Source organism: Phoenix dactylifera, chromosome 9 (genome assembly GCF_051530095.1).
Source record: "Phoenix dactylifera cultivar Ajwa chromosome 9, Ajwa_hap1_PhDact_Kaust_v1.1, whole genome shotgun sequence".
NCBI lineage: Eukaryota > Viridiplantae > Streptophyta > Magnoliopsida > Arecales > Arecaceae > Phoenix > Phoenix dactylifera.
The window spans coordinates 27,271,034-27,298,278 of NC_143198.1; the positions used below are offsets into that span (position 1 = coordinate 27,271,034).

Below are 27,245 nucleotides of genomic sequence, written 5' to 3' on the forward strand. Positions count from 1 at the left end.
GTTGACTTAAGCACTGGTTGTGTCTGGACCCTTCTTCTTAGATTGAAGAGGTGCAGTCTTTTTATAGAAGCATTGGGGAGACAAATGGTTGGTCCGACCGCACACATAACTGAAACGGACACTACTATCCTCTTTCTTCTTCTTCTTCTGCTCCTGGGATTGGATAGGTTTCCCACTATGGTGGTTAGGAATTCTAAAGTTGAAAGATTTCTTTTTGTAATGTTTATTTTTGAAGGATCGGTTCTGATTTTTCTTAGGTGGGGCCTTTACATTATAAGCATTATTCTTGTATCTAGTAGAGGTTTTACTCCCGAGCCTATGTTGCTCTTCTATTCTAATAGAGTTCAAAACTTGGGTTAGGGTGAGACCTTCTTGGGTATGGCTCAGAATCTTAGCAAAATCAGACCAGGAATTAGGTAGTTTATCTATCAGACAGACTACTTAGAATGATTCATCCAAATTGGTTCCATTAGCACTAAATTGGTGGATCAGGATTTCAAAATCATGGATTTGGTCATTCATAGGCTTTGAGTCTACCATCCTAAAGTTATTGAAGTCGGAGGCCTTGAACCTCTTTACCCTAGCATCATCAAGACCAAATTTGCTTTTTAGGGTGTCCCAGAGTTCTTTAGCACTCTTGGCTGTGTAATAAATATCATACAGCATCTCAGAAAGGGCACCTAAGATTCTATGAATGTAATGATAGTCTATTTCATCAGGTGTCCTAGAGGGTGTGCTGGTGGAGGCAGAAAGTTCAGTGTGAGAGGAGGATGAATTCCGGTTTGAGTTTTGGCGAGTAGCATATCGTGAAGTAGTTGGGTTGGATCCGTTATCAACTTCAGTGGTGCTCTTACCTATGGCAGAGATCAACCCTAATATGGTGAGCTAGAACCGTATTTGGTTCTGCAACCTCCTAAAGTTATGACCATCAAATTTTTCAGATTTGGCACTAAAGTAGTCACTAGTGTTTGAGGCCATAGGTTCAAGGTTATAGAAAAAGGACAGAAACCTGAATGAAGGTAAAAAGTCTATGTCAAAAGATTGCACTAAAATTTGTATTCAATTTTGAATGTTTAGTTGATATATCCAAAAAATAATAGCCATATCAGCTCCAGATCGGTGGTGGAGCACTAAGCTCACTTAAGTACCAGCCTTTCTTAGGCACGTATGCCTTTTTGACAAGCTTTTCTTTGACACTTTTACTTAGTGGATATAATCACTAGAAATCACACAAATTCACAAATTCAAAAGTCTAAGTGCAAACTTAAATTTGTTATTATGGATTAATCAATTTTCAAATTTTCTGTTTAAATTTTTCAAATTAGTAATAATTAATTATTAATTTAGTGCTAGCTAGACAATTATTGTAATTGAAATCTAATATGTCAATTCAATGAATTATATATTAAAATTGATTTATTATCTTATTAAAATAATTGAATACTAATTTTGTGCCAGCAAATCAATTATTGTAATTGAGATCTAAAATATCAATTCAATGAATTACAAGATTTATTACCTATTAGAATAATTAATTACTAATCTTGTGCCAGTAAATCAATTATTATAATTGAGATCTAAAATATCAATTCAATGAATTATAAAATTTATTATCTCATTAGAATAATTGATTAATAATTTTGTGGTAGCAAATAAATTATTATAATTAAGATTTAAAATATCAATTCAATGAATTATAAGATTTATTATCTTATTAGAATAATTAATTACTAATTTTGTGGTAGTAAATCAATTATTGTAATTAAGATCTAAAATATCAATTCAATGAATTATATGATTTATTACTTTATTAGAATAATTGATTGAGATCTAATAAGTCAATTCAATGAATTAATTATTATGTATTAACCAATTTACGAATTTTCTGTTTGAATGAGATCTGAAAATTACTCCTTGAGGAGTCTGAATGGAGGTATAATAAACCTCTTGGAGATTAAAAAAAATATTACCTTTTTAAAATAATTTACTAAATTATATATTACTAACAAAATAAATAAATAAATAAACACTTCTTTAGATTGTTAGCAATATATTACCTAACTAAGCAAATAAATCTATAATTACAATTAATAGAAATTCTTAAAAGAAATAATATATATATTTTTTATTCGATATCAAGATAAATCTATTTTATTACAAAAGAAATTTATTCTAGCATAAAATAAATCTATTCGTTTAATAAATTCAAATTATAAAATTACAAATCCTACAGATCTACTAATATTAAATTTAAAACAAAAGTAAGAGGAAATAGCCTGATTGAAGGCAGTTCGAAGAATGTTGATGCTGTCCCAAATAAGTGTTGGCCCCCACATACTAGTCTCTCGACAATTCTCCTCTAAGATACGACAACCCTACAACTTCTTCTTTAGTACGTCTCGGAAAAGTCAAAACTAACCCGATCGGATTTGCAGATCCAGCGAAAAATGAAATAAAAAGAATAAAATGAATTGAATAGAATTGCAGAAATAAAAATGAGAAGTAGCTAAGAGGAAGAACTTTTTTTTCAGAATTTTTCTAATATTTTTCTCTAATTTTTCGTCTCTAGAATAGGATGAAATAGAAGTATATATAGGGGTATTAGTCAGGAGATTTTTTGGTCATTTTTGCAGATGCGTCCGCGGTAATTATGCAACCAGCGGGCGCTGGCATGCGTCTGCGATCCACGGACGCGGCCAGCCAGCCTGCTGGCGCTCGCCTGTGGAAACCAAAGAGGGCTGGCATGCGTCCGCGGAATGTGGATACGGCCAGCCTTCTTTTAATTCCCAAAAGCCACAGCGATACGCCCCAGCGAGCGTTTCACTGAATTCATATGCGCACACAGCTAAGTCTTGGGCTGCCTGCGCATTTAAATTTTTCCAACGGGGCACACCCCCTTCCCTCGAGAGGCGCCTTTTAAAGGGCAAAGCCGTGAGGAGAATATTGCCTTCAAAGGCAGCGCACGTGCATCCTTATCCAAAGCGGACAATACCTCCTACCGGGATGTAACTCCTTTTTCTACTCTAACAAAACCTATTAGCTAAACAATCCATTTAAGAAAATAAATATCTGATTGAAAAATATTGACCAATATGTTTATATTGTATTGCCGAATATCTCACTATCTATCATTTTATATCTGCTGAGATATTAGCGCCAAGATTATGCATCAGATTGGGGGTACCATGACAAGCAACCATGTTAAGAGTGGCAAAAATTTCTTAATTCTTGCGCATCAACCAGCCTTCATCATCTTCTACTTAAGTTACAGGACACTGTAATTCAGACTAGCTATTGCTTCCAACAAGGAATGGACAAGGTGCAACCTGTCACTTTCTCACCAACATAAAAGCATGCATAAAACTCCACAAACTATTCTAACATTACATAAATGATTTACCTTGGGCAACTATTGGTGCTCCTAGTGAACTTCAAGAGAATACAGATGCCACCTACAAAGAGCCACAATTGAAAACCATCATCATGTTCTCAAAGAAATGAAGGGAAAAAAAGATGAATATAATCAAGTTGAGCACGGAAGTCAGAAAAACATATGCAAGGCTGAGAATCACTTGATGTGCAAAACATGACAAATTTAGAGAGTTTCATCAAATTGGCAACCAACCTGTTGTTTCACATGGTGTCCTTTATTTGTGCCATGACAGCATCACTTGTGCGCATACCAGACCACCTGGGTTGGTGCAAAGGGTGAATTTATTGCAATTCTCCCCTCCTTCCAGCAATCTGAGGTAATATCTCTTATCTGAAAGCAACTAAGGGGTAAACTACATATATTTTACATTTTGTACTTAATATTTTGGTACCAATGTACTCAAAAAAAGATGCACAATATTAATTCCATTAGAACTCAAAAGAGGTTTGTGCCTACTTTTATATTGCTTCGATTGGAAGGGTACAGAGAACTCAACATGCTCTTTTTTTTTTTTTTTTTTTTCGGTGAATAAACTTACTGTTACTTTCTCTAACTTAACATGTTCTTCTCTTTTTGGTAAATGAACTCGCATGTTCTTTGTACAATGATTTATGATAAAAGCTTAAGGTTACCTTTTCTAAAATGTCCTTTTTTACAAAAGAAAAAAAAAGAAGCTAGAAGCTAGGTTTTCAGGCATTTTTTAAGCACATCTTTTTTTTTTTTTCCTTTAATTGCCGCGGTGGATTTCAAATATTATTATTGAATACTTATTCCTTCCAAAAAGTACTTTTTTACGTCAAAATTGTAAAAATGCATTTTTTCTAGCAACACCAAACATGCCCTTGACATTGCTAATATGCTTTATTTATAGAACTTTTTGTTAAAATTCCTGCTGCAATATATGTGGTAACAAAAATAGCATAAATGGCTCCACAGAAACATGGAGCGAGATCACATATATAGAAATAGCTATTGTATTTCCACTATAACCACTAAAATTCTTTATATGGGAGCCATTCATAGCGGAAACAGTTTATACTACCATAAAAACTCATGATCTCCAAGTTCTTTTAATTAAAAAAATAAAAGAGAGAAGCATGGGAGAGGGCATACTTCACTTTTTTTAATATAATATTGATAACAAAAGCTTTTTCCTGTTGAGTAGCTTGCTATCTCCAGGAGGGATGTCTGAAAAAGAGCACTATTATAGAGAGGGACATTCTCTGCTTTAAAATATTTGGGTGATGGTGAGTGATAGGATAATTTTTCTGGCTAAGCATATGTTCGGAGAGACCAATGAAGCTACACACTGAAAGACTTATTATGTGGCCTGCCACTCTGAAGGTACTCTATGAAATATGAAGGTGGAGTTGTCTAAAGCATATTAAGTTTTATTATTTTCTAATTTTATTAGATGTATTTGTACTCATAATGTATGAAACACCTGTTATATATATAAAAAAAAGGAAGCACAATTCACTCTCCTTAAATGGTATGGATAACAAATACATTGCTTTATTGTGCACAGCTCTCTCCCTTCCCCCCGCCCGCCCACCCCCCCCCCCCCCCCCCCCCTCCTCTCTCTCTCTCTCTCTCTCTCTCTCTAATTAGTATTGATAATAAAAAATTGCAAACTTTCAATTGAATGGTTTATAGTATTATAAAAACTTGGTTGCTATATGATTATCGCGTTGTTTGGGTCAAAACCGCAGATCCGCCAACCGCCAAGGCCGCATCCGACATCTCCCCCCACCCCTCCACTCGTTGACTCAGGCTTCCTCCTCCTCCTCCCCCCCCTCCTCCTCCGCAATCCTCCTCATCCTTCTCTCCGCTACTCTCAAAACTATAATCCAAACACACCGCCATCCGAAGAAACCCTAATAGGAGCGCCACGGCTCGGCGACTCAACGGGCTTCGAAAGTTTCGATTTTTAGGTCGAAATCGATACCTTCTGGTTGTCGGAGTACAAGATTACTTCTAGAAAAGGGCGTTCTTGGTGATCCTTTTATGCCCCTTTTCTTCTCCCTGGGTTGGAAGAGGAGATGCTGCGGGGCGGGGGAGCCAAGGGCGGGCTGGGTGGTGGGAGATGCCTGCCGCTGGCAATCGTGGCGGTCGACGCTGTTCTTGCTATCGTTGATGGGGCCATCGCAATCGTGGCCTTCTTGCAGGTTGACCCCTTTCTGGTTGATTCTTGCTTCTTTTAATTGTTTTCTTGATTTGTTTGCGATGCAGAGCAAGAACTCGTTAAATTTATCCTCCTTGTTTTCCGCCATGGTGTTTTCTTGTTCTTTCTAATCTGGGAAATTGTGGGGAACGGCAGTAATCATGAATTGAATGTTATTAAAGTGATTATCTTGTTAAGTTTCCAAAGTGCAGAGCAATTAAATTAGTAATCGCCAACCAAAATAATGGTTCTTCTGCTCTATTGAATTGCCGAACTCCTAAGTTGCAGTCTGCCGACCACTTATAACCGAAAGAAAAATAAGAAAAGGAGAAAAGAACGTAAAGAAATTTAAATACGAGGAAGAGGTATTGGAGATTTTTTTTTTCACAAGCACATTCAATAAGAAAGATTCATATTACCAGAAACTAACCTTTTTCAGCTTGTACCAATGCCAATATTTTCCACCTGAGCTGTTATTTGACAGCAACTTCCCTGTTTGTTTCTTATTGGTTTTCACAATAGTGTCTACTATAGAATTTAATAACCATATGGATAAGATCATTAATGGCTGCCTACTTTTGGTACAATCTTGGCTTATCTATTGTCTCTTCCATTTCAGTTAGTGTTCCACAGGGAGTGTGTTTAACTAGCAAAGCACTTGGATCGAGGATAGATTTTGTGAGAGCACTGTGTGTCTACTCCTTGCAATACCCACCTATGCCAAAACATTCATGGATTCTAAAGGATTTTTTTCAGTCCTTTCTATTTTCCTTCCATAACTAGTATAGCAGTTTAAACAGGCATTTGGATTCCCTTAATGCTTTAGTTCAGTAATTTGCACTTTGGCTGATTTTTTTGTAGGATTCCTCTGTAAGTTTGCACTTTCACAATGTCTATAGAAAGTTAGGATTCATAAACACAATCCTTTCTCTACTCCACAATGGCTATAGTAATCTTTTGTGGTATGCTTATTGTAAGAAAAGATAGGGAAGTCTTGCTAGGGGTTCTATATGGGGAGAGGTACTTTTTCTATCACTTTGTATATCCCAGAAGTAGATCTTCATAGGCTACAAAATTAAAGGTGTTTGTGATTTTTCAGGTTGTGGTTTTGACAAGAACCATTGATTGTGATGTTTGTAGAGCTGAAGTAAGATAAAATCAGCGGTGCTGGTTTGTATGTCAATTGGATGCTTATACAGTGCTTTGAGTTTATCATTAGTTATATGTTCTATATGAGCCCAGTATATATGTCTAATGAACAGCCTTTTGTGCTTAAATGAATCTCAGTGCATTAAAGATCATTTGCTGAAACCTGATGCAGTTGTTTAAGTGATGTGAAATATGGAATAGATATGTCTAATGCATCTTTTCTTACTTCTATTACATTCTAATGTAAGTACTCAATGTAAAAAGTGGAATTTTTGGTGTCCTATTACAATTATATGTTTGCTCATTATGAATTAGTTATACTAATGTATTTATTGTTTATGCTAGTTATTAAGAATCCACTTACGCAATCAACAACTTGGCTGGACTCGCCAAAAGGTAAGTGAAACATTGTCTTGAGGCACATATCATCCAACTCTGTCGTTTAAGTTTTATGTTACTTAATGTTTAGATGGAGCAATCATCATACTTTGCTATATTAGTAGAATCTGATATATAGAAATAGGTTAACTTATTTTGATTCAATCATTTTTCACTGCCTTTCTAAATGATCATTTCTACTTGTAGTTGGTTGAACCAAAGATGTGTTTTTCCTTGTGACTTGGCAGGATATACTCATGTTAGAGCTATATGAATTGCCGTTTTCACCAAAAAAATAAAAAAAGATGTGTTTTAAGTTTCCATTGTTGTTAAGTGGCCGATCAAATTTAAAGCAGTGTGGTGGGGACACAGACCACCGTTTCCAGCATGTATATAGGCGTCGCCGGCGTGCATAGCACTTCGGCCACCCTAGTTTTATTTTCTTGTGTATTTTCATTTATTTATTATGTATTTTCGTCTTTTATTAGTTGCTGGCTTGTATGACTGTATTTGGCTAGTGTAGTGACCCATGATGTTGTTGGATCATGGGTAGTTACATGATCATTTGTGGGGATCATGGGTAGTTGCATAGGGGGCTATATATGGCACCCCCATATCTACTGTTTGAGTTAGAGTATTTTGGAATGAAAACTTTGTCTTGACATCAGGTGGACTCCTGAACTTCCCTCCCTTCTCCTTTCTATTCATATTTTCTACTCTAAATCATCTGTACCGCATCACAGTGACTTTGGCAGTTTATAGTACTCAAACACTTCTGACTTTAGTATCTGCTTATATGTTTGAGCAGATCCTAAATTGCTTGTCTCAGTAATTCATTTTCTCCTTATAATTTGAGTAAAATTCTGTAGATTGTGCTTGTAGAAATCACAAGAGAGAATATCTGGCTATATAATCAGTGCTTAATGTTCTTCTGGTGTAATGTTTGTGGTTTTGAACTCTGAAGAACAGTAAACATAAAAAATGACACATAGATGTTTTAGTCCTTTTTGTATTTCTTTCTTTGTCATGTTATTTAATCAGTTTGTGTAGGTTCACGATCGAGAAGTACTTATTGAATCCATGATAAGTTGATGCTTGATTTTGGTCTTGTTGTTATAGTAAGATCCGAAATTGCAGTGAAACATGCCATCTTGATACCTTGTGACAATGAAAGATTTGGCCAATCAAATTTATATGGTTTCCTGGATATGCAAGCCATGTTCCAGCCAACTACTTGATTTTAAAAAAAGCATGTAGAAAGATGGTGTTATTTAAAAAAAATATGTACTTAAAAACATGTACATTGTCTGATATATTATAAGTCTTATTTACTATAGCCAAGAACATGTATACTTTTGAGTTTTCTTCCTTTTTTAATAAAAAGGAAAATCTTTGACACATCGATCTACTTTCCATATGATGGCAGTATAGATTTTTGTACATTCACCATTGTATGTTGAATGTGCTGTTGTTTCTTTTATGCATTCCGCTGCATTGATAAATTCTGTCTTTTAATCTTTAACGGAAACTGCTTGCTGTGTTGCAGATTTTCCATCTCATGATTGGGTCATACAACTTAGGTGAGACAAGTATTAAGATGTATAGAATGCTATTTTCCTGATGTTCAGGAATCTTGTGCTTTATATATTATTTACATGCTAACTATGATATCATTCTTTCAACAGCACTAGCTTCATATAAGATTGTTCAAAAGTTCTTAACACGGTCACATATTTTACTTTTAATAGTAAACTCATCCCTAGTATATTCCACCAATCTCGCAACAGCTTAATGTATTTTTTGTCGCTTCGTTTCTGTAGTCTCATGTGAAGTTGCAATTTTTAAAATATCTGATGACTTTTGTGATGTCAACTTAATTTGTTTTTGTCTAATTTTTGTAAAATTGTTTCCATTCTATTCTTAGTCCATCTAATAGATGATTCCAGATATTCTTTCTGCATGAAGCTATACAAGACAGTATCACGAGTTGCTGCAACCTTGAAGATGCTCATGTCATAGCTTTCTGAAAAATCAGTCTCTTTATAAAGCTATATATAGACTGCCTATATTTTTTCATAGCTGCATTCTAGAATCTGGTGAAATATGATTTATTGCATCTTGACAATTATCAGCTGAATTTATGGCCCACCTAGAGTGTGTGGGAGTGTAGATGCTAACAATTTGAAAACAAATAATTTGCAACAGTATAAGGATTTGACTGTAATTTATAAGGTTTATTGGAATTGCTTGTGACATAAATAAATATGTTAGTTCTCTTAATATTATAAATAATAAAGCTTAATAATATTTTTGATATTTTTCTCCATGGAAGTTGCTACTGCTCTTGTAATTTTAATTTTTATATTGATGCAGTGTTTGATTAACAATCTCATAATAGGCACTACTACGATAGTGATAGCTGAAAGATGCGAATCTCATTAGTATATGTAGTACATTTTTTTCTTTTTACAATTAACATGAACATTTTGCTTTTTTTTCCTCGCTCCAGTTAACATATGCATTTTACTATTACACTTAATCAAATATGGATCACTGGACATCTATGGTGAGTTATGTTTTATTAAATAATATATGCCAAATAGTTCCAGTGCAAAGTTTAAATCATATAACAATTGAGTTCTAAAATTGTAACTAGGTATTAAGTTTTTAATATTGATGGCTGATGAAACTATGGTTCAATTGAGAGAGTTTAAATTGGCTTCATTATGACTCTTAGGCCCACTAAAAGGTGCATGTCAGTCAGCATGTGCATTTGGATGTGCTACAAATTGCAAATACCTTAAAATGAAAGCTTTAGGATTATATTAACTAAAGTCACAAGTTGGTTGAGCAAGTTTGTTGTTTGTTAATAGTTGGGTTACTCATTTTGATATTATTGCAGCAGAAGCAATACAGGCTAATAATTCTTAATGAATGTACACTAATGGATTTTTCTTTTTCAAAAAAAGCTCCATCAACCTATGTAAACAACATGGTTCCTAGTTAACTATGTTAAAATTATTTTAGCATCTCTATTTCGAAACATGTATATTTGTTGGGAGTGTAAGAACGCATTTAAAGCTGTTCTATCACACCACCAGGAAATGACAATATGTTTCATTGCTGGGGAAAGGCAGCAAGGAAGAATGAACAGGGGAAGATCTTAGTATAAATTTCCTAAAGAAGAAGAAACAACTTATTGATTTATAATTTTGATGGAATATGTTACTTTGAACTTAGTTTCTTTGTTACTTACCATGAGAACTTCAGAGAAAAACTAACGTTCCATCAACAACAACCAAACCAAAACTGTAGAAACTAAGGAGCTGGCTTCTGTTGTCTTGAAAATAAATATTGATCTGACCATCATGGTCACTCTCTATAGATACAATACCCATAAACCTTGTGCGGGACAGTATGCTGCTAGATAAAGAGTATGTACAATGCTATTGCATTTACCAGCATGCGGACTGCTCATCTGGCATATCTCTTTTTGGATTTTTTTCAGTTGTCCTTGTAACTTTTAATGACCTCAATATGCTTTTAATTTGGTAGTAAACACAACATTACTTTATTTTCTTTAGAAGGGAAGATTATTTTATAAAATACATCTTTGCTATTTTGCCTTTGTTTGCTTTATACTAGAATTTTTTGAAAGTCTATTTGATAGTACCAGCTGATAGCTTCCAGGCTATTCGGAATTCATTGGTCTAGTTATACATTGTCAGTGATACCCACCTTTATTACACCATATGTTCTAATAGCATCTGCTAATTCTGTAACAGGTTACTTGACATATTTCATCTTTACTCCTTTTGCTACTTGTGGGGATTGGCCGTGCTGGTCACGCGGTTGTGGGTTTTTCTTGATGGGTATGCCATCTCAGTGCTTTAGTGATTTCTTTCTGGGCTTGCTCCACAAACTCCCGTAAACTTATGCATTCAAGAACACATCAACAATCTAATTAGTAATATTATTACTTTGCAGCTTGTCCTGAAATTTTGTTTCTAGCTGCATTCCTTCTGCTCTTGTCATTTTGGTAAGTTCTCACCGTGTTTCTTTATGTAGTAATTTTTACTAGATGTTATTATATATTTTTTAGTTGCATGCATGGATTGAAGTACAGTACTATCCAGTAAGGTAGTGGTAGCATTGTGTCCCTTGATACCTACTGTACAGGTACGGTACAATATCTGAATTTTGTTACCAGCACCAACAGTTGTACCATGTGTTGGTACGGTACCAAACTACCAATACCACACCAATTAAGGTACCAGTGTACGTGCTGGTATTGAGACTGTAGACTTGGTTGTAAATCCATGTCTTTCACTTTTCTGATCCATTTTCTTGAACCTTCTGTCAATAACATTAGCTTCCATCATACTGTATTTGTACATTACATTCTATTTTGCTTGTAAAAATGTAATCTAACTGAATATAACCCAATCTTGCAGCCTAGGAGAATGATAGGGACTTCTTTCCTCAGGCAGCTTATGTATCTATGCATCTAAACTATCAAACATAAACAATGAGGACTACAAAGCTATTCAATATGTAGTTCATATTCTTTGTAGGAATATTAGTGTGTTGTGACGAGCTGTGCATATGCTCCCCTTCATCCACAATTTCCCCTATGGTATTTTAAGGAAACAGGAAAGAAGAGAATGGAAAATAAAGATGATGGGGAACAAAAGAAAGAAAATAATATCAGGAAATATACAACTTCGAGAGGGATGAGGAGGGCACCACATTTATTCACATTAGGAAGAGGGGGTTGCATCGAGGCATCTTCCGGAAAAGAAAAAGTGAGTGAAACTAGAAAGTAGTTGGTTCTTATCTCCCCATTAATGCCTGTTATAAGATAGGATGCTAACATAGACATAGGAGTAACTTGAAAATCTGCTATCTCTAAGTCAGAGTTGAAAGCAATGCAAAGAATGGAAAAAATGATAAGAAGGAAAAGAATGGAAAGAGATAAAAATTATCCGTACTATCTCTTTTTTTTGATATATTTTCCCATTTCCTATTTATACATTCTATTTTATCTCCCATTAATCCATTTCCTTTTTTTACCATTATCCAAAATATCAGCACTTTGAATTACCTCCAAATATCTAAACCATCTTCCTTCGCCAGCAAAAGTCCATTTTCACCTTGATCTTGATATCTTTTCACGTTATAAAAGCCATCCTCATTGTCATGCAACCATCTCAATTATTCTTGGAATCCACTTGGAATATTCATGGAGCCACCTCCACAATTAGTAAAAAACTTGTTTGCCTTTCATATTAATATAGAAAACTTACTCCTTGCATTTTTTAAAAAAATATCCACCATTCATGCTCGTTTGTCAAAGGTGTATCTCCATCACGCCTAGGAATGATGCACAGGCGAAGCCCACCCGAAGTGCCTCGCTTGTAGTGAGGTGAAGCCCCTTTAAAGAGGCACACAAAAAGCCTCAAAGGCATTCATCTCATTGAGGCTTTAAGGTGCAAAAAAGGCATGCCTTCTCAAATAAAGCTTAATCTCCTGATTAGATCTGCAAGAATAATCTCAGCCATTAATCAAAGCTCTACAATTAAAAAACCAAGAGAAATTAATGAAGTGGTTGGTTTGGTAAGGGACAAGGGAGTAAAGAGGAACTCCAAAAGGTTTAAAAGAGCTCTAAAGTTTGGTATGCCAGGCTTCCCCTCTTACCTGTGCGACAGCATCAAAGCCATCTAGCCATCTACCAGTTCTTCTTCTTCACATGGCATCTGCGCCCCTAAAAAAGAAAAAGATCACCCCTACTTCATTAGCATTTCCAATAAATTTTTATTCTTTTTTATTTGTGTGTTGTGCTGATAAGATAAATTTTAGCTTCTCTGGAAAAACAGGGGGCGCTGCTGTTGTGTGAACTTTTTCTTCTTTCTCTTGTTCCTATTCTTTGGACGGGGCGTCCCTGCTTCTGTGTGAAACAGGGGACCTTGCTTCTGTGTGAAATAGGTGACTGAAGTCCCATTTTTTGACTGTTGTTCTTCGTTTTCTCCTCCTCTTCCTCCTCCTCCTTGTCCTCCTCCTCTGCTGTTGGTGCTGGTGTTGGTCCTGCTCTTCCTCTTCCTTTTCCACCTCCTCCTCCTCTTTTTCAGCTGCTGCTGCAGCTGCAGCACTGAACATGCCATGTCCTTCGTATTTGTATAAATCTGAATCCCAGTACTTTTTTTTTGTATTGTGTTCATAAAATGATACTTCATTGTTAAATATATTTAGAATCATGTATGCATTATTATTTATATGCATATCTATAATTTTGCCCATGCATCTAGGCTCTAAGAGATGTTGGCGCCTTACTTCACCTGGAACCTTTGACAGCTTTGCATTCATGAATTCCATGGTGCTATTCAAGAAATCTTATTTCACAATTTATGAGTCTCATTGTTTCATTATTTATAGGCTAATTGTTATCATTGATAGAACTTGTTTCCATTATATATGAATCTCACACCCATAACTTTAGTTATAATAACATCCTTTAATCTACAAAGGAATATTTATTTCCATTAGTTATCTTGCCAATCCTTTCTTTGAATTGCCTGCCATCAATTTCTTTGTCTTTCCATAGGAAATAGTGATCACTTGCTTTCTATTTCAGTTTTCATATCAATTTACTTTGATGGAGAGAGGGCATGCGAAAACAAAGGAGAATACAATTGAATTGTAAAAGTAGAAAAGAAGGAAAGATAGCAAAGAATTATCAGGAAGTTTTGTTAGTTGCCTTTGGATACCATCCAACTTTCGAAGCAAAAATTTAAGAATTAGTCGGTTCTCTTGAAAACTAATGATCAAGATCTAAGAGAAGCTAATTCTTTGAGTCACATAGACTCGTAGAATTTCAAATATGAAGGCCTATTGTGACTGGGTTCCTTTAGATCCTGCCCAATCCTTAGAACATTTTCTGGTCTTTTCTTTCGCTTTCGAACGAATCCATGAAGTAGGACATAGATTTATCCGGCAGCTGCTTGGAGTAAGAAAGAACAGGGTCACCCCACTTATTTCTAATGATACCGCCAATGCCAGAGCAACTTCTGGATGTAAAGCCGTCAGTGTAAAGTTTAAGCCATTGAGGAGGGAGCTTTTCCCATAATTGTATACAAGGGCATGACTAGTTGTATTCCTTTAGGCCCACCGAAACTTTTAGAATCTAGAGACGAAAACCCCAAAATGCTTGAATTCTCTAAAACCCAACCAATCTCTCCTAAAAACAAACATGTAGATTCCTGTTAAGAACCTAAATATTAGACGCTAAGCATAAAAACTTGGTTCACGGAACTGGTGCATATTGCCCCATATCAGGTGTATCATACCATATGCCCGTACTAGTACTAAACCGAGATTCGGCATGGGAGATGTGCCGAGAATCAGTATGCCATATCGATGCCCATACCATATGTATTGATGCTGCACCAGCATGGTCCCTGTACAGGCCCGATACCGAGATTGGGAAACTTGGATAAGAATCTTGCATTGGATAGATTCGTTGTAGACCCCACATGTAGGAGAAATTATTGTAGACCTAATAGTGTGATTGTAGCTTTCTCTTCAACATGACCTTAAAAAATACAGACTAATGTACAAGGTTTTCTTGCTAGTTTGCCCTAGATATTACAGAGAATCCCTAGTAATCTTAAGAATGAGTTCATGGAACCCTCTTGATCATCTCTGTTAAGTTTCTGTTAATGCAACCATCTCTAGAACCTTTATTGGCATTGGTGAAGTCACAAAATCGTCATCTCTTGAAAATTGGCTAGTCTGCTTTTTTCCGTCCTCTTTTGAATTTATGCAGTAAAACTCCTTTTAACAACTAACTAATATGAATGGAAAACCCTAATTCGCATGTCCCTCTATTGAGTTCTGCAATTGGGTTGTCGCAGTCAAAAACTTTTAGCTAACCTGAAATTTTTAGCTAACCTTGTGTTAGTTTTCTCAGATTCATACATGCTTTATACAAGCTGGAAAACAAACTCTAGCAGGTGAGAAATGAAATAAATAGGACTCTTTTTACATATCAAAGATTTGAGGCCCCATTCCATTTGACATCATCTAAGCAGTCATATAATTGATTACTGGAAATGATATATTACATAGAGATTTGATTATTGATGTCACCCTCCCAAAGTTTTACTTTGGCCTTGCCTGGATTCTTCATTTATCTATATATCCTTTGTTGCTGAAAGATAAATGGAAAAACTTGTCTCACATATTCAAGATTTGAGTCCATGTTTCAATTTTTATCTTTCATCATTGCAAGCTAACTCCTCATCCCCTCTTTCTTCTTTTTCATTTGTCATTTCATTTTCTGCTAAATCTGTTACCTTTTGATAAATAATTGAATAATAAGAGGAATATAACTCTTGGAATCTCATGCCCTTTGACGAGAGATTAAATAGCAATAGAAATATGATATGATCAGGTAAATTTAACTAGATAATCCTAGTAACTAGAAAAACGATAAGTCACTGTCCTTTCATGGTATCAAAACTATAGCAGTTGTTAAGAAGGTAGACCTCACCCATTATGCCAACATGGAAGTGATTGCCTAGCCTTTTAACAAATGTTAAATTTTATTGACATTCGATGCAGTCCATATTAATTTGAATATTAACTATTATCAAATCATATCACATTGCCAGCTTTCACATTGTCTGCATCAGAAATCATCTGCAATAACGTGGGCACTGGTGTTGCCTGACTGAGAAGCAGTTAAACTTCTTGATTTCTTTACAAATTGTGAACTGGTAGAATTCAAGATTGCACTGTTATATTTATATTACGAACCAAACATTAATTTTATGTGCACCATAAGCAGAATGCTGCCCAAGTCTCTGCAAACATATAAAGAAAGCACTCTGCTATATGTTTATCAGAAAAATGCTTTTACAGGGTCGATCTGTGCCACCAGGCAAATGATGAAGACGAAGAAGATGATGAAAGTAGCTATAATGAAGCTTTGTTGGAAAAGTCAAAGACGAAGATAAGTTCATTACACACAGATGGTCGGAGGAGATGTTGTTCTTTCGGGACTATGCATGTTGGAAGCCGACAGAAATTTGTGATCTTGGTAATCATAAAATAATCACAGTTACCATATTTCTTGGGGTTCTGTTGCTTAATTTTACATATCTTCACTGTATCAAATCTATGTTGGGTGTTATTTTTGAAGAATCTTTTGTAAACAACTTATATGAGAATAAACATACTGATGCTTCTCTAGCTTAGTGTCATAATGTACAAGTGCAAATTAATTTCCACTTTTGTTTTGTAGGTGATTGCACTGACATTTGTTTTTATGATTGCATTTGCTCTCCTCATTTGGGTTGGTAGAGCCAACAATCCTATTGATTCTTCACTCGTGGCTAGGGTATGGACTTGGCTTTTTACCAGTTCTTGTACTAGATATATTTTTTGGTTGTTGTGTACTTTGTACTTGCCCTCATTTTGACACAACTTTGCTTTTTCCATATTAACTAAATTGCACAAGTAGCATGTTTTGTGTTTCTCCTGATTAAGCATGTTTGTCGCAACAAATGATTTGAACTAAAAAGTGCATCTAGCACCTTACCTCTAAGCAGAATGTTGTACATTGATTTTCCTAAACATCCATCTGAAGAAAGCTTTCTTTAATAAGGCTAATGGTCATGCTTATTTTATTCATTTACTTTCTATGGAACATCTTCTAATGAAATCATGGTGCATACCTTGTTGATGCTTCCATCTTGTTGAATGCAATCTCTTTTACCAATTTTGAACTTGGTGGAATCAGTGCTTAAATGTGAGTTGGCTGGTAAAACAGCCCTTTTTTAGAACAAGGAAAAAGGTATCTGCACCATGTTGAGTGAAAGTGGATGAAGAAGTTACTTCATTGGAAGAATTCATTGTTGCCACTTATACAGTGTAAATATTTCACAAATAAGAGTCTGATAGTGTATGCATTGTGGAGAAGAAATCATAGTTCTTTTTCCCCACTTTTTGATAGGCTGTTAAATGCAACTGCTAGGATAGGGTAATTATATTGGGGTGTGAAGTTGTGATGGATAAATCGTAAGTGAAAGCAGTGAACTGTGGGCTGCTAATAAATTGGCACGACTATATACTGCTATTGGTGCCTCTGCACCATAACATTTTGATTCCTAAAAGTTATTAATTTTTTGAAGTCTTATGTTGTTTATTCTCTCATATGCACCATAAAGTTATTAATCTCAATACATATCTGCTCCATATATGGTTCGTAACTCCAGTCATTCAAAGAACAGCTAATTTTTGAGTCATTTATCATTGATACAAGTAACTGTGATCTAGAATTTGATTTCCAAGTTATATTGGAGGGTGTAGAATTGTATATGCTGATTTTTTTCTCTCAAAATAGGCAACTTGGGCATCTAGGAATCAAATTCTTTCAACTTCAAATTAATAGTGGGACTTCATGCTAAACAATATGTAATATGATCCTGCCAACTACGGCTGCTCAGTTAGCAAAAACAACCAACAAATCAAGCTTCGACTTTATAATTAATAATATGTCAGCATGCACAACAGACAATTGTTTTTTTTTACTGTAGTTGAATTATATACCAACACTTCACTGATTTTTGGCTCGATTGTAAAAATAGAATCTGCCTGGCAATGATTTTTTAATCTCTCACCAAAAGAATATCAATAGAAGAATAAATATTATAAATCTCTCTATGAGATGAATCAATTTGCCTTACAAAGGCTTCTTGTCTCCTTATTTAAAGTGTTCATCCTAGCTAGCTTAGTATAGGAAAGCTTGGCCTTGGTGTTTAAATAATAAATTTTATAAGCAAGTCAGAAGTGACAATTATAATATTTTTGACCCTCATTGTGCTCCATGATGAAAGAGACTATGACCATTGGAAACTAAATGTTTTTTGGCTAGCATTTTGTCAATTCAGAGATTAAGTAAAACAGGATTCTAAATTAATCCTATTCAAAATAGAACAATCATAAAATAGAACAATAATAAAGCATGAGATAACTATTCCCAAGTATATTGGAGTTAAGGTGCGCCTAATAATCTCGCTAGATTTTGATTAAAAGTATCTTACCACTTACCACCAAACGCATCTTACACCAGTTATTAGCATATAGAATCTTGTTCATGCTTATCTTGTAATGCATTGTTAAATGAATTCCTGCAATCCAAAATGTATTATATATGGACGACTAGTGGGATAAGAATCTAATGAAGATTAATGTTGTCTGGATATAGTGATTTGTTTCCTTTGTATGCCTTGCTGGGGAAAGTTCTTCCATCCTTACTGTTTTTTGTGGTCATGCCATAGATTTTTCTCTGGAGTTTGGACTTGTTACAATTCTTGGCTGTATATGCTTGTGCTACTAAAATTTTGCTCACAAGAAGTGTCCAGCTAAAAGGCAAGAAATCTAGACAACTTGTTAATTAGTGAGAAAGAACAGACACATTTGTAGACGTGTGATAGACACATTTGTAGACATTTGTGTATTTCATGTTAGTAAGGGAGACAGGGAGACATGTATTAGTTGGGCAATGTTATGCCACCAAACTTTCATTTCAAATATATTTTAGATATAATATATTCACGAACAGAAAGCTGTAGATCAACTTACTGCTTGAAATGTCTTTCCCAAGCTTCAGATTTTGAGTGGTCTGCTTTCAAGTGTAGCACTGACTATGAATAGTATGCCCTAGATAGTTGTTTCTTCTGGAACTCTTTTATTATTTCCTTACACTCTCAGCTAGGAAAGAAACATATCGTCATTCCTGATTAATTTAACATTATTGTATTGCAGGTCTATTTTTTCATCTCTTCTGTGGCCATCCTTCTACTAGGTTGTGCTTTGGCGTGCTATGGTGAGCGGCTTTGTAGTCAAAACAGTTACCTATATGATTTTTCTTTTTGGTTAGAGGTGGCACCTGTATATTTGACCAGTATTCGCTAATGACTACTTCAAAAGAATCATATTACATGCAATTTATGTTATTTTTTTGGTAATATTTCATTTAGATATTAGTTTCTAAACAATTAGATGAACAGGTCTTGTGAAAATTGCTTCTTCACTCGAGCATTATAGTATTAAGTTAGAACCACTCAAGATAGGAAGGTGTCTTGGAATGAATGCCTATATGCAAGTGATTACAATGATCACTCTAAAAGCAAGAAACTCACATAAAGCACATATGGATATCCCGTAGTTTGCTTGGGTGTGTTGATCCTTAAGAAAGAAAGGATACACGTGTGGACAACTTGCTAACATATATGCTTATGGTATGTACATAAAGTACATTGCTATACTTTCTCTAACATGTTTCGTTAAATACTGAAAAAAAGTACAGAGCATGGACATGAAAATGCGAACCAACTACAAGTTGTATATTTGGGGGATGGGGGGAGAAATATAACCAGTACTAAATGACTATGTTTATTTTAAAAAAAGACAAATTTCTTGCTGATTAAAGAAATTGTCAAAGTTTTAAGTGACATCACTAAATGAAGTCATAACAACATTTTTATGTATTGCAAGTTAGAATATACCAAAAAGCTTTTTTTTTTTCCCGATTGGGTGTTTCACCATCTTCATTCAGCATCAGCGACTAAAAAAAGCAAATTTTTAGGTTGAAAGAACTTAAAAATGAAGATCAAGGGCCGAGTTGACCGAAGATTTATGACCATACAAAGTTACAATTACATCATAAAAAAAATATTATAACTAATGCAGAATTCTGTGAGACCCTTCATACAAAATTATGCAAAAACAATTTAACCCTTAATATCTCAATTTTAGCTGAATATATTAACACGGGTACATAGGTAGTTCATGGTTTTTGAACCGTAATGAGGATACACCAAAGAAACGAAAAAGAATACACCTCACCAATGGAGACACAACAACATGTAGCATCATTAATTTGTCATTTGTGAATGTTTCTTGAGTTAACTTTAGTCATTCATTAATAAATGTAAAATATGTGAATAATTCATGAATAGCTTAATATTTTTGTTAATAAATTTTGTGAGAATAATTTGGGACCTTTTAATAATTTGGAACATTTTGTTACTTTGGTAAAGCAGAATATTTCTGATTTAGGTAGACAATGAATGATCCAGATTATAAGTTATGATGGACATTCCATGAAGCGTAGATTTGAAGCCAATGCATAATCTCAAACTTCCTCTCTTTGGGAAAAGAGCATCTTTCAAATGGATGACATTTTACCTGTAGGCCAGCTATGAAATTAACTTTTTATTTTCTGAAACTTATAGCTAATAGGTACTGTGGTTATAATCCAATGGCCCATCATATTATTGAAAAAATTGAATAAGGTTGTATTATATTGACTCCTCACATCTAATCCTCTGAGATGTGACTGAAGATAACTGTAGCTATGAAATTAACTTTTTATTTTCTGAAACTTATAGCTAATAGGTACTGTGGTTATAATCCAATGGCCCATCATATTATTGAAAAAATTGAATAAGGTTGTATTATATTGACTCCTCACATCTAATCCTCTGAGATGTGACTGAAGATAACTGTACCACTGCCTAAAGTTCTCTTTGGTAAGATGAGAGTAACTTCTTGTTGGACTTGAAAAAAACTACTCTACCCACCTGAGCAACAAAAATTCATAAGCTTTTCTTTTTTTTCCTAGTACAATCCAGTGTTCTATTGCGAATTAGATTTCAGTTGGATAAGTTTATTTGATTAGGTTAAATTGAGAATCCTTTTCTTATAAAAAAGGGCACGTATGGATACATAAGTCCAACATCTGGAACCATGTCAAAGTATTGTATACTCTTTGCCGGAAACCTAACAAAGGTGCTTTAAAGCCTATGGCTCTCTTTTGGTGCTGAGAAAGTTAAAGGGAAATAATGAAAATGAGAAAATGATAATTAACCATGCTATGTTTGGCACATATATAGCCACCATTTTCTTTTTTCTTCACTTTTCTAGAAACGAAGTTTAATTTAATTGTTGTGTTGCTTTCACCTAACAGGAATGTACTTGATATCTAAATATCGGCCATCATAATTTCTTTTTTTTTTTTTTTGCTACAACAGATGATTTTTTTTAATTTCTTTACTAACCAATCTATTGGCATGAAGCGTTATGACATAGCTTCACATGTCATATTAGCATACGCCAAATGAATATCTTTTATTTCTTAATAAGATACTTGTCACTCATGTTGCTAACAAATTCATGCATTCCTGTAATAACTTGGGGTACTAAATCAGAATGTAACATCGTCGACAAGGGTGGAGAAGCACACTTGTTTGGCTGATTTCCATTATTCAATAAATTTTTGCTGGTCAAGCAAGTGGACAAAATCTGTGGACTGGCTATGACCACCAGTTCATTGTTTTCAGATGGCATATGGTGCAAGCATCCACCATATTTCAGTTTTTATCTTGATTACACATGCATTATCTGTTGACTTCAGAAGAACAAACTTATCTACATTAGATCCAATGAAGAGTAATTGCTGTCTTGACTACAAACTGATAGTGAAGACATTACCTGCCAAGGATGATACCCTAACAACCCACTATCACTATTAGACCCAGCTGATTTTCTACGTCAAAAGTTAATCCGTGAAGTTATTGTTTCACACTTTAGCTTCTGTCTTGGTTCATGATTTGATCAAGTTTTTATTTGTTTTTCACTAACTATTTCATAGGTGAATGATTGAACATCCAATCTCCAGGAGTCAATATAATGATAGATAATAATCTATGCATTTGCTGATTATAAGACATGGTTTTCACCTTATGATGCTTTTCTCTTTTTATGATAATTCTCTAAACACAGGTGGTTGATATCATTTTTTAGTGATTTAAGCTTCTAACACCTCATTATGTGTCTTTTTTTGTTTCTTGGTCATGTTAAGGACTACTGCTATTCTCCAAAATGAGCAAAATACGATCCGAGATGGCCTCAACTGAAATGTGGAAGGTGCTTATTCTCAAGTTTAACTTTATTTTCTTTCACATTGAGTCTATTTCTATGCTGTTTAATGAATTGTCAAATCGCTCTGAAGACACTAGGCTGCATGTAAAATCAGTGCATTGGTAACTATATAAGCATCTTTAGTCAATACTGATTAGTAAGAATATCTTATTAACTTTCTTATATTGGCTGTCTTGCATGTGAGACAGGCTTGGAATTCGATTCTGACATGTCATGGAAAGTAGAATTTGTCAAGGATTAAAAAAAGTAGGGTCACAAGGGTTCCGTTACAAAGAAATTTAATTACAGTTTAAAATATCATCATCTAAACTGTTAATAATTATTACTACCCAAAAAATAAGTATTAATTTTTTAAAGAAAAGAGGTAACCTTGTAGGTTATTTTTTAACTAATAATATTGTTTCTCTCTTTGCATTTTTAATAGCCATACTGTCTTCACTGTGCATGTCAGTAATAGATTATGTCTAGCAAATTTTACGTTATGAATTCCTTACACTTGAATCCTGACATGTTTCAAGCAGTCAATGTGTGTTACTTTTTTTTTTAAATGGGCTCAAAAATAACTCATACAGTTGGCTTTGCAAATGCGTTGCATGTTTCATGCACGAGTTCTTATGTCATTGACTTGTAGCATTTAATTTTCTTGCATATTTTGGTATTATGTGCAGGTTGCAAGTCTGGCAGCTATCACTCTCATATGTTTCACATCATCTGCTGTACTAGCCCTTGTTACTAATATTCCGGTATGTTCTTATGGTTTTGTACGTTTTTCTAGATCCTAGACAACACCAGAGGTCAACAATTGCTGAATTTTGAGCCTCTGTATTGCTTTCAGTTGCAGCTGCTTTCTTATTGGCACTCAGCACGTATGGACAGCATAAGCAGTTCAATTCTAATATTTCTTTATTACTTTATAGGTAACACTTTCTCTTGCATTTTTTTTGTATAAGCATAATTTAAACAATTATTGTTAGTTATCGAACACATGCATCATACAAACATGCATACTTAATGCTGATATGAAAATGCTTAATAATAAATTCTATTATTTGACATTATGAGTGTCACAAGGTGCCAAATTGTAATTTTTTCTGAGATACCTCAAGTACATCATAACGTAAATATTTTTCTCATTAAAAGGACAAAGTATCAAAATATTAAGCACAATCGAGATAATTTTGAGATATATATAAGCCATTTTACATGTCATGGATTCTTGCTCCCGTATTAGAACTCAGATTTAGGTTCAGCTTTAGCTTTCTGGGAGGTTAGCATCTGTAACCTAGTCCAAACGGTCATGGCAATTGGATTTGTATAACCTTTCAAATTCTTAATCATGAGAGGTTTAAATCCCATATTTGTCATGGTATCACACAACTATTAGTTGGTGAGCCAGGATCAGTTTTGGACATATGGATAATTAAAAAAGTTGAAATCAACAAATTAAGAAGAAATAGCAATAAATTGAGGATAAAATAAAGTTTTTATTTAAGGTGTTGTAATATTGTATGTAGCAAATACCAACTTTAGCAATTCTACCAGTAGGTACGATTGAACTGGCTTGTGTTGCTCAAAGCATCCTGTACCAGCTTAGACTGGCCAAAACTATTTTTAAAAATGCCAGCCTGGTTGGTTAGTTGTCCTTGTCAACTCTTGAAAGAATTGTTAGCATGTGCCTTTGTTGATACCTGTACAAATTAGCATCTGTTGGTATTGCTGATGTTTTTGGGTGTTATAGCATGCACCATGTCGATTTAGGTTATCATGCAACTTTGGCAGGTTATTTTGGGTCAGTAGACAACTAGATCCAACTAACAAACACTTTCCAGACATGAGACCATTCGAACCAACTCGACAATTAACCAAACTACCAATCCTGAACCTGACCTACATAAGAAAAAATTCAACCTGTACACGAATTAGGCCATGGTGGGTTGGGCTGCATCTCAGCAGAATTTTGTTATCAGGTTGCCATTGTGATTTGTGTTCATCTAGGTTTGCATTTGTTTGAAGATATGTTATACATACAGGTACATATGCGTATGCAGTCCCCTGAGCATATTGTATGGAAATATGGAATATTTTGTCTTTGAACAACATATGAAATGAAAATACGGAATATTTTGTGTAGCTCCTATATGTGGTTCGATGGCATATGGAATGAAAGTATAGTTTGCTTAGCACTTTGAAAACACATATGTAGCAGGATTAACATAGTATGACTGCATATGTAGCATAATTATCACTGTGACTGCATATATAGGCCTTTTAACATTGTGCAACTATATGTTTGTCCAATCTTATGCAAGCCTATGCGGACAAGACAAGTTCAAGCTAATGGTTGACAAGTTCAAGCTAATGGTTGGGTTCGCTTTGGGTTTCACATAGGCCAGATACATGTATATTAATAATATCAATATATTAATTATGCTATCACTAATACTACCTCAAATAATTGCTCAAAATATTAATAGATGTTATTCTTGTTAATTTGCTATTATGCATAAAAACTATTGCTACTATTATTTGATGTATTTTATTTTTTAAATATTTAAAATACTAGCTGCATATATACCCGCATATGCAGTTGCATAATACATATGCACTTTGCAGTTCCTTGACCACCCACATACCACAACTGTCTTTTAAAAAATTGATAGCCTAGTTTCAGCTTCGGTGCAAAAGTGTCTGGTTGGATTGGGCCAGGCTACATATACAACCTTAACCATTCTTGGTTTGACCCAATACTAGGTTGAAAATTGTTGGTGATCCAACCAAAACGAGGGAACCCATGAAATACTCCACTTGCACGACCCAACCCTGCCCCATCTCATCTTGGCCCCACCAGCCTACCTGATATGACCCTTTTTTTGATCTGACACCATGGTCAATTACCTATAACAAAGGCAAGGGCACGAAATTCTCATTCCCTTTTAATTGGTTCTTCATCAAACATGGGTATAAACTCACTAAGCAAGGAAGATGAATGTTGCACCAGGATCAAACTACTTGAAAGATGGAGGAGAGATAGATATGGGACGGGGTGAAAGGATGTCATGGTGGATATGGTGGTAGAAGGGCGGGCGTAAGTTGTGGGGGTGAGTCTCAAAGTTGTAGAAGAAAGAGAGAGGAGGGCGTCAGAAGGAAGAGAGGGAAGTCCAGGGGATGGTTCTCATGATGATAGAAGAAAGAGAAGGGAGCACGTGAGGTGGGATTCATGGTGGAAGAGAAAAAGAGTGAGATGTGGCATGGGATCATGGGTCCAGAGGATTCTATCTTTCTTGTTTTGTTAAAATTTAAATGCACATGGAAATCTCATCATATTTGCAATTTTTTCAAGGATAATTATTACAGAAGAATCCAACTTCTTGTAAAGACTGAGTTAAAAGGACATGGTTTGGTTGGTAAAGTCATTTTACCTTTGGATCATGAAACTACTCTGGTATTCATGCTTCTGTGGTGGAGCCCTTGTTATTCCATTGTATTTATATGGCTGTCTTTTTGGCTTCATCAGTTCATTGTCAAGTATATCGAGCTTGCAACTTCACTAAATGTATCATTATGCCTGAAACATTTTAATTTGAGGCATGAAGCATGCTGTAGTGAGATCGATTTCGCTTTTTTTTTTTTCCGAGTTGTGGAATAGCTTCATCAAAACACTACTTTTCTACCATCTATGATTGTTATATTACTTTAAAGCCAAAACATTGTATAGTTTTTGTACTTCATCTCGTAATTGCAATTAAACTTGCTGAAAATCTGTCTACTTTTCAGTTTATGGAATGTGCTCATGTTACATGTGGACTGTATTCCTTAAAAAATGGCCTTGTTACTTTCTTGAAGTATAGTTTTCAAAAGATGTACGAAGATCTTAACTTTTGTTTTTACAACAATGCTGCCAAACCTCACCTTTTAACTTTCTTGCAGGTTCATCAGTGCCATCAGGTTTTGTATTGTGGGTCATGAGAGAACTGCCTCCTCAGCCAGCAGCTGATAGACCAGAAGAATCAAGAGTAGTAACATTTATGAGGGAAAGTCCAATAGATACCCATAATCTTCAGTGGAGGACTGCTGTCACATCATCACAGAATAAGGTACGCCCACAATCTCCTGGGCAAATTTCCTCTTTTCGCCTATTCAGTGGATTGGCTACCTATTTACATCAGATGCAGAGTTCTTGGTGAATCTTGGGCAATATGAAAATTCAATGGCTGATATTCTGCCTTGAGGACCATCAAGTTGATTTCCCTTAACATATAGCTTCTTATTGAATTCAACAAATGCAGCCCCGAGGTCTGAGAGGAATCAGGTTGATCATTTCATAGATTATTTGATGACGAGACATTGGTGCCTTAAATACTTTCTTTTCAAAAAGCAAATATATTGAAGTGATTAATATTTTCATGTATTTTAAGTAATCTAATTGCATCTGAACAGACATGATATAACTTTCTCTGTGAATGCATTTTCTTTATGCAGTGCTTTTTTAGTTTTAAGACTGATCAAGATGATGATTTATTCACATTTTTCAGTTGCTGCTCTAAATATTCCCCAAAATGACTCTCATGCTGCCTTTTCCTTAACTTCCCTGCCATTGTATTTCAGTTGTACATCTTTATATATCAAAGTTATCCTTACTAGATGTGAAAAATGTATATTTAGTAACAATTCAGTCGAGTCAATAATTGTTAAGTTTTGATGATCTATATAATTTGATTCCTAGTGTCACCAGACTTTTGACTGTAATATGGCAACTGCAGGCTCTCAAAGCAAGCCCCATATAGCAACCTTGTGATCTCGTAATTCTTAAGCTGATTTACATGCAAACAGAGCATTTCAATTGAAGCTGCCACTATCCGAACCAACAGAGCAAGGGTGCTGATTTAGGCATCACACCATTGCTCACTGCTTCTATGGGGATTGATCACAAGGATACGGTAACAGGAGGGCAGATGGAAGCATTCTACTCCTTACAAGTCGGAATGCAAATAACTGTAATATGTTGGCAGGCCCTGGAGGCAGGTTCTTGGTCATCAATTAACCAAGAACTTTTTTGGCGGATGTTATGTTTAACATAAGTTAATAATGTATTTGATCAATGGCTCTTATCGCCAA

The 27,245-nt window shown here is 34.9% G+C and overlaps 1 protein-coding gene across 4 annotated transcripts; it reads left to right on the forward strand.

Moving 5' to 3' along the window:
* Positions 1–5,112: 5,112 nt before the first annotated feature.
* Positions 5,113–27,245, forward strand: LOC103713229 (protein TOM THREE HOMOLOG 1-like). 4 transcript variants are annotated; one of them, XR_605044.5, is made up of 14 exons: positions 5,113–5,601; positions 7,092–7,142; positions 8,671–8,704; positions 10,910–10,996; positions 11,112–11,163; positions 16,044–16,221; positions 16,426–16,521; positions 18,951–19,011; positions 22,051–22,115; positions 22,799–22,873; positions 22,966–23,047; positions 26,058–26,224; positions 26,303–26,439; positions 26,891–27,245. XR_605044.5 is itself a non-coding variant. In XM_008800084.5 (13 exons), exons 1-13 carry the CDS (start codon positions 5,476–5,478, stop codon positions 26,912–26,914), a joined length of 1,098 nt encoding a protein of 365 aa, XP_008798306.1. In that variant the 5' UTR covers positions 5,113–5,475; the 3' UTR covers positions 26,915–27,245. The 4 variants fall into 4 exon arrangements, 2 of the variants coding, with proteins under 2 accessions (XP_008798306.1, XP_088560852.1); XM_008800084.5 differs by lacking the exon at positions 26,303–26,439; XR_015968950.1 differs by lacking the exon at positions 16,426–16,521 and having other exon boundaries at positions 5,124–5,601.

Coding starts and splice junctions, on each gene's coding strand:
- LOC103713229 (XM_008800084.5), top strand. CDS start 5,476: ATGCTGCGGGGCGGGGGAGCCAAGGGCGGGCTGGGTGGTGGGAGATGC. Junction 11,164..16,043: donor CTTCTGCTCTTGTCATTTTG/GTAAGTTCTCAC, acceptor ATGCTTTTACAG/GGTCGATCTGTGCCACCAGG. Junction 16,222..16,425: donor GACAGAAATTTGTGATCTTG/GTAATCATAAAA, acceptor TTTGTTTTGTAG/GTGATTGCACTGACATTTGT.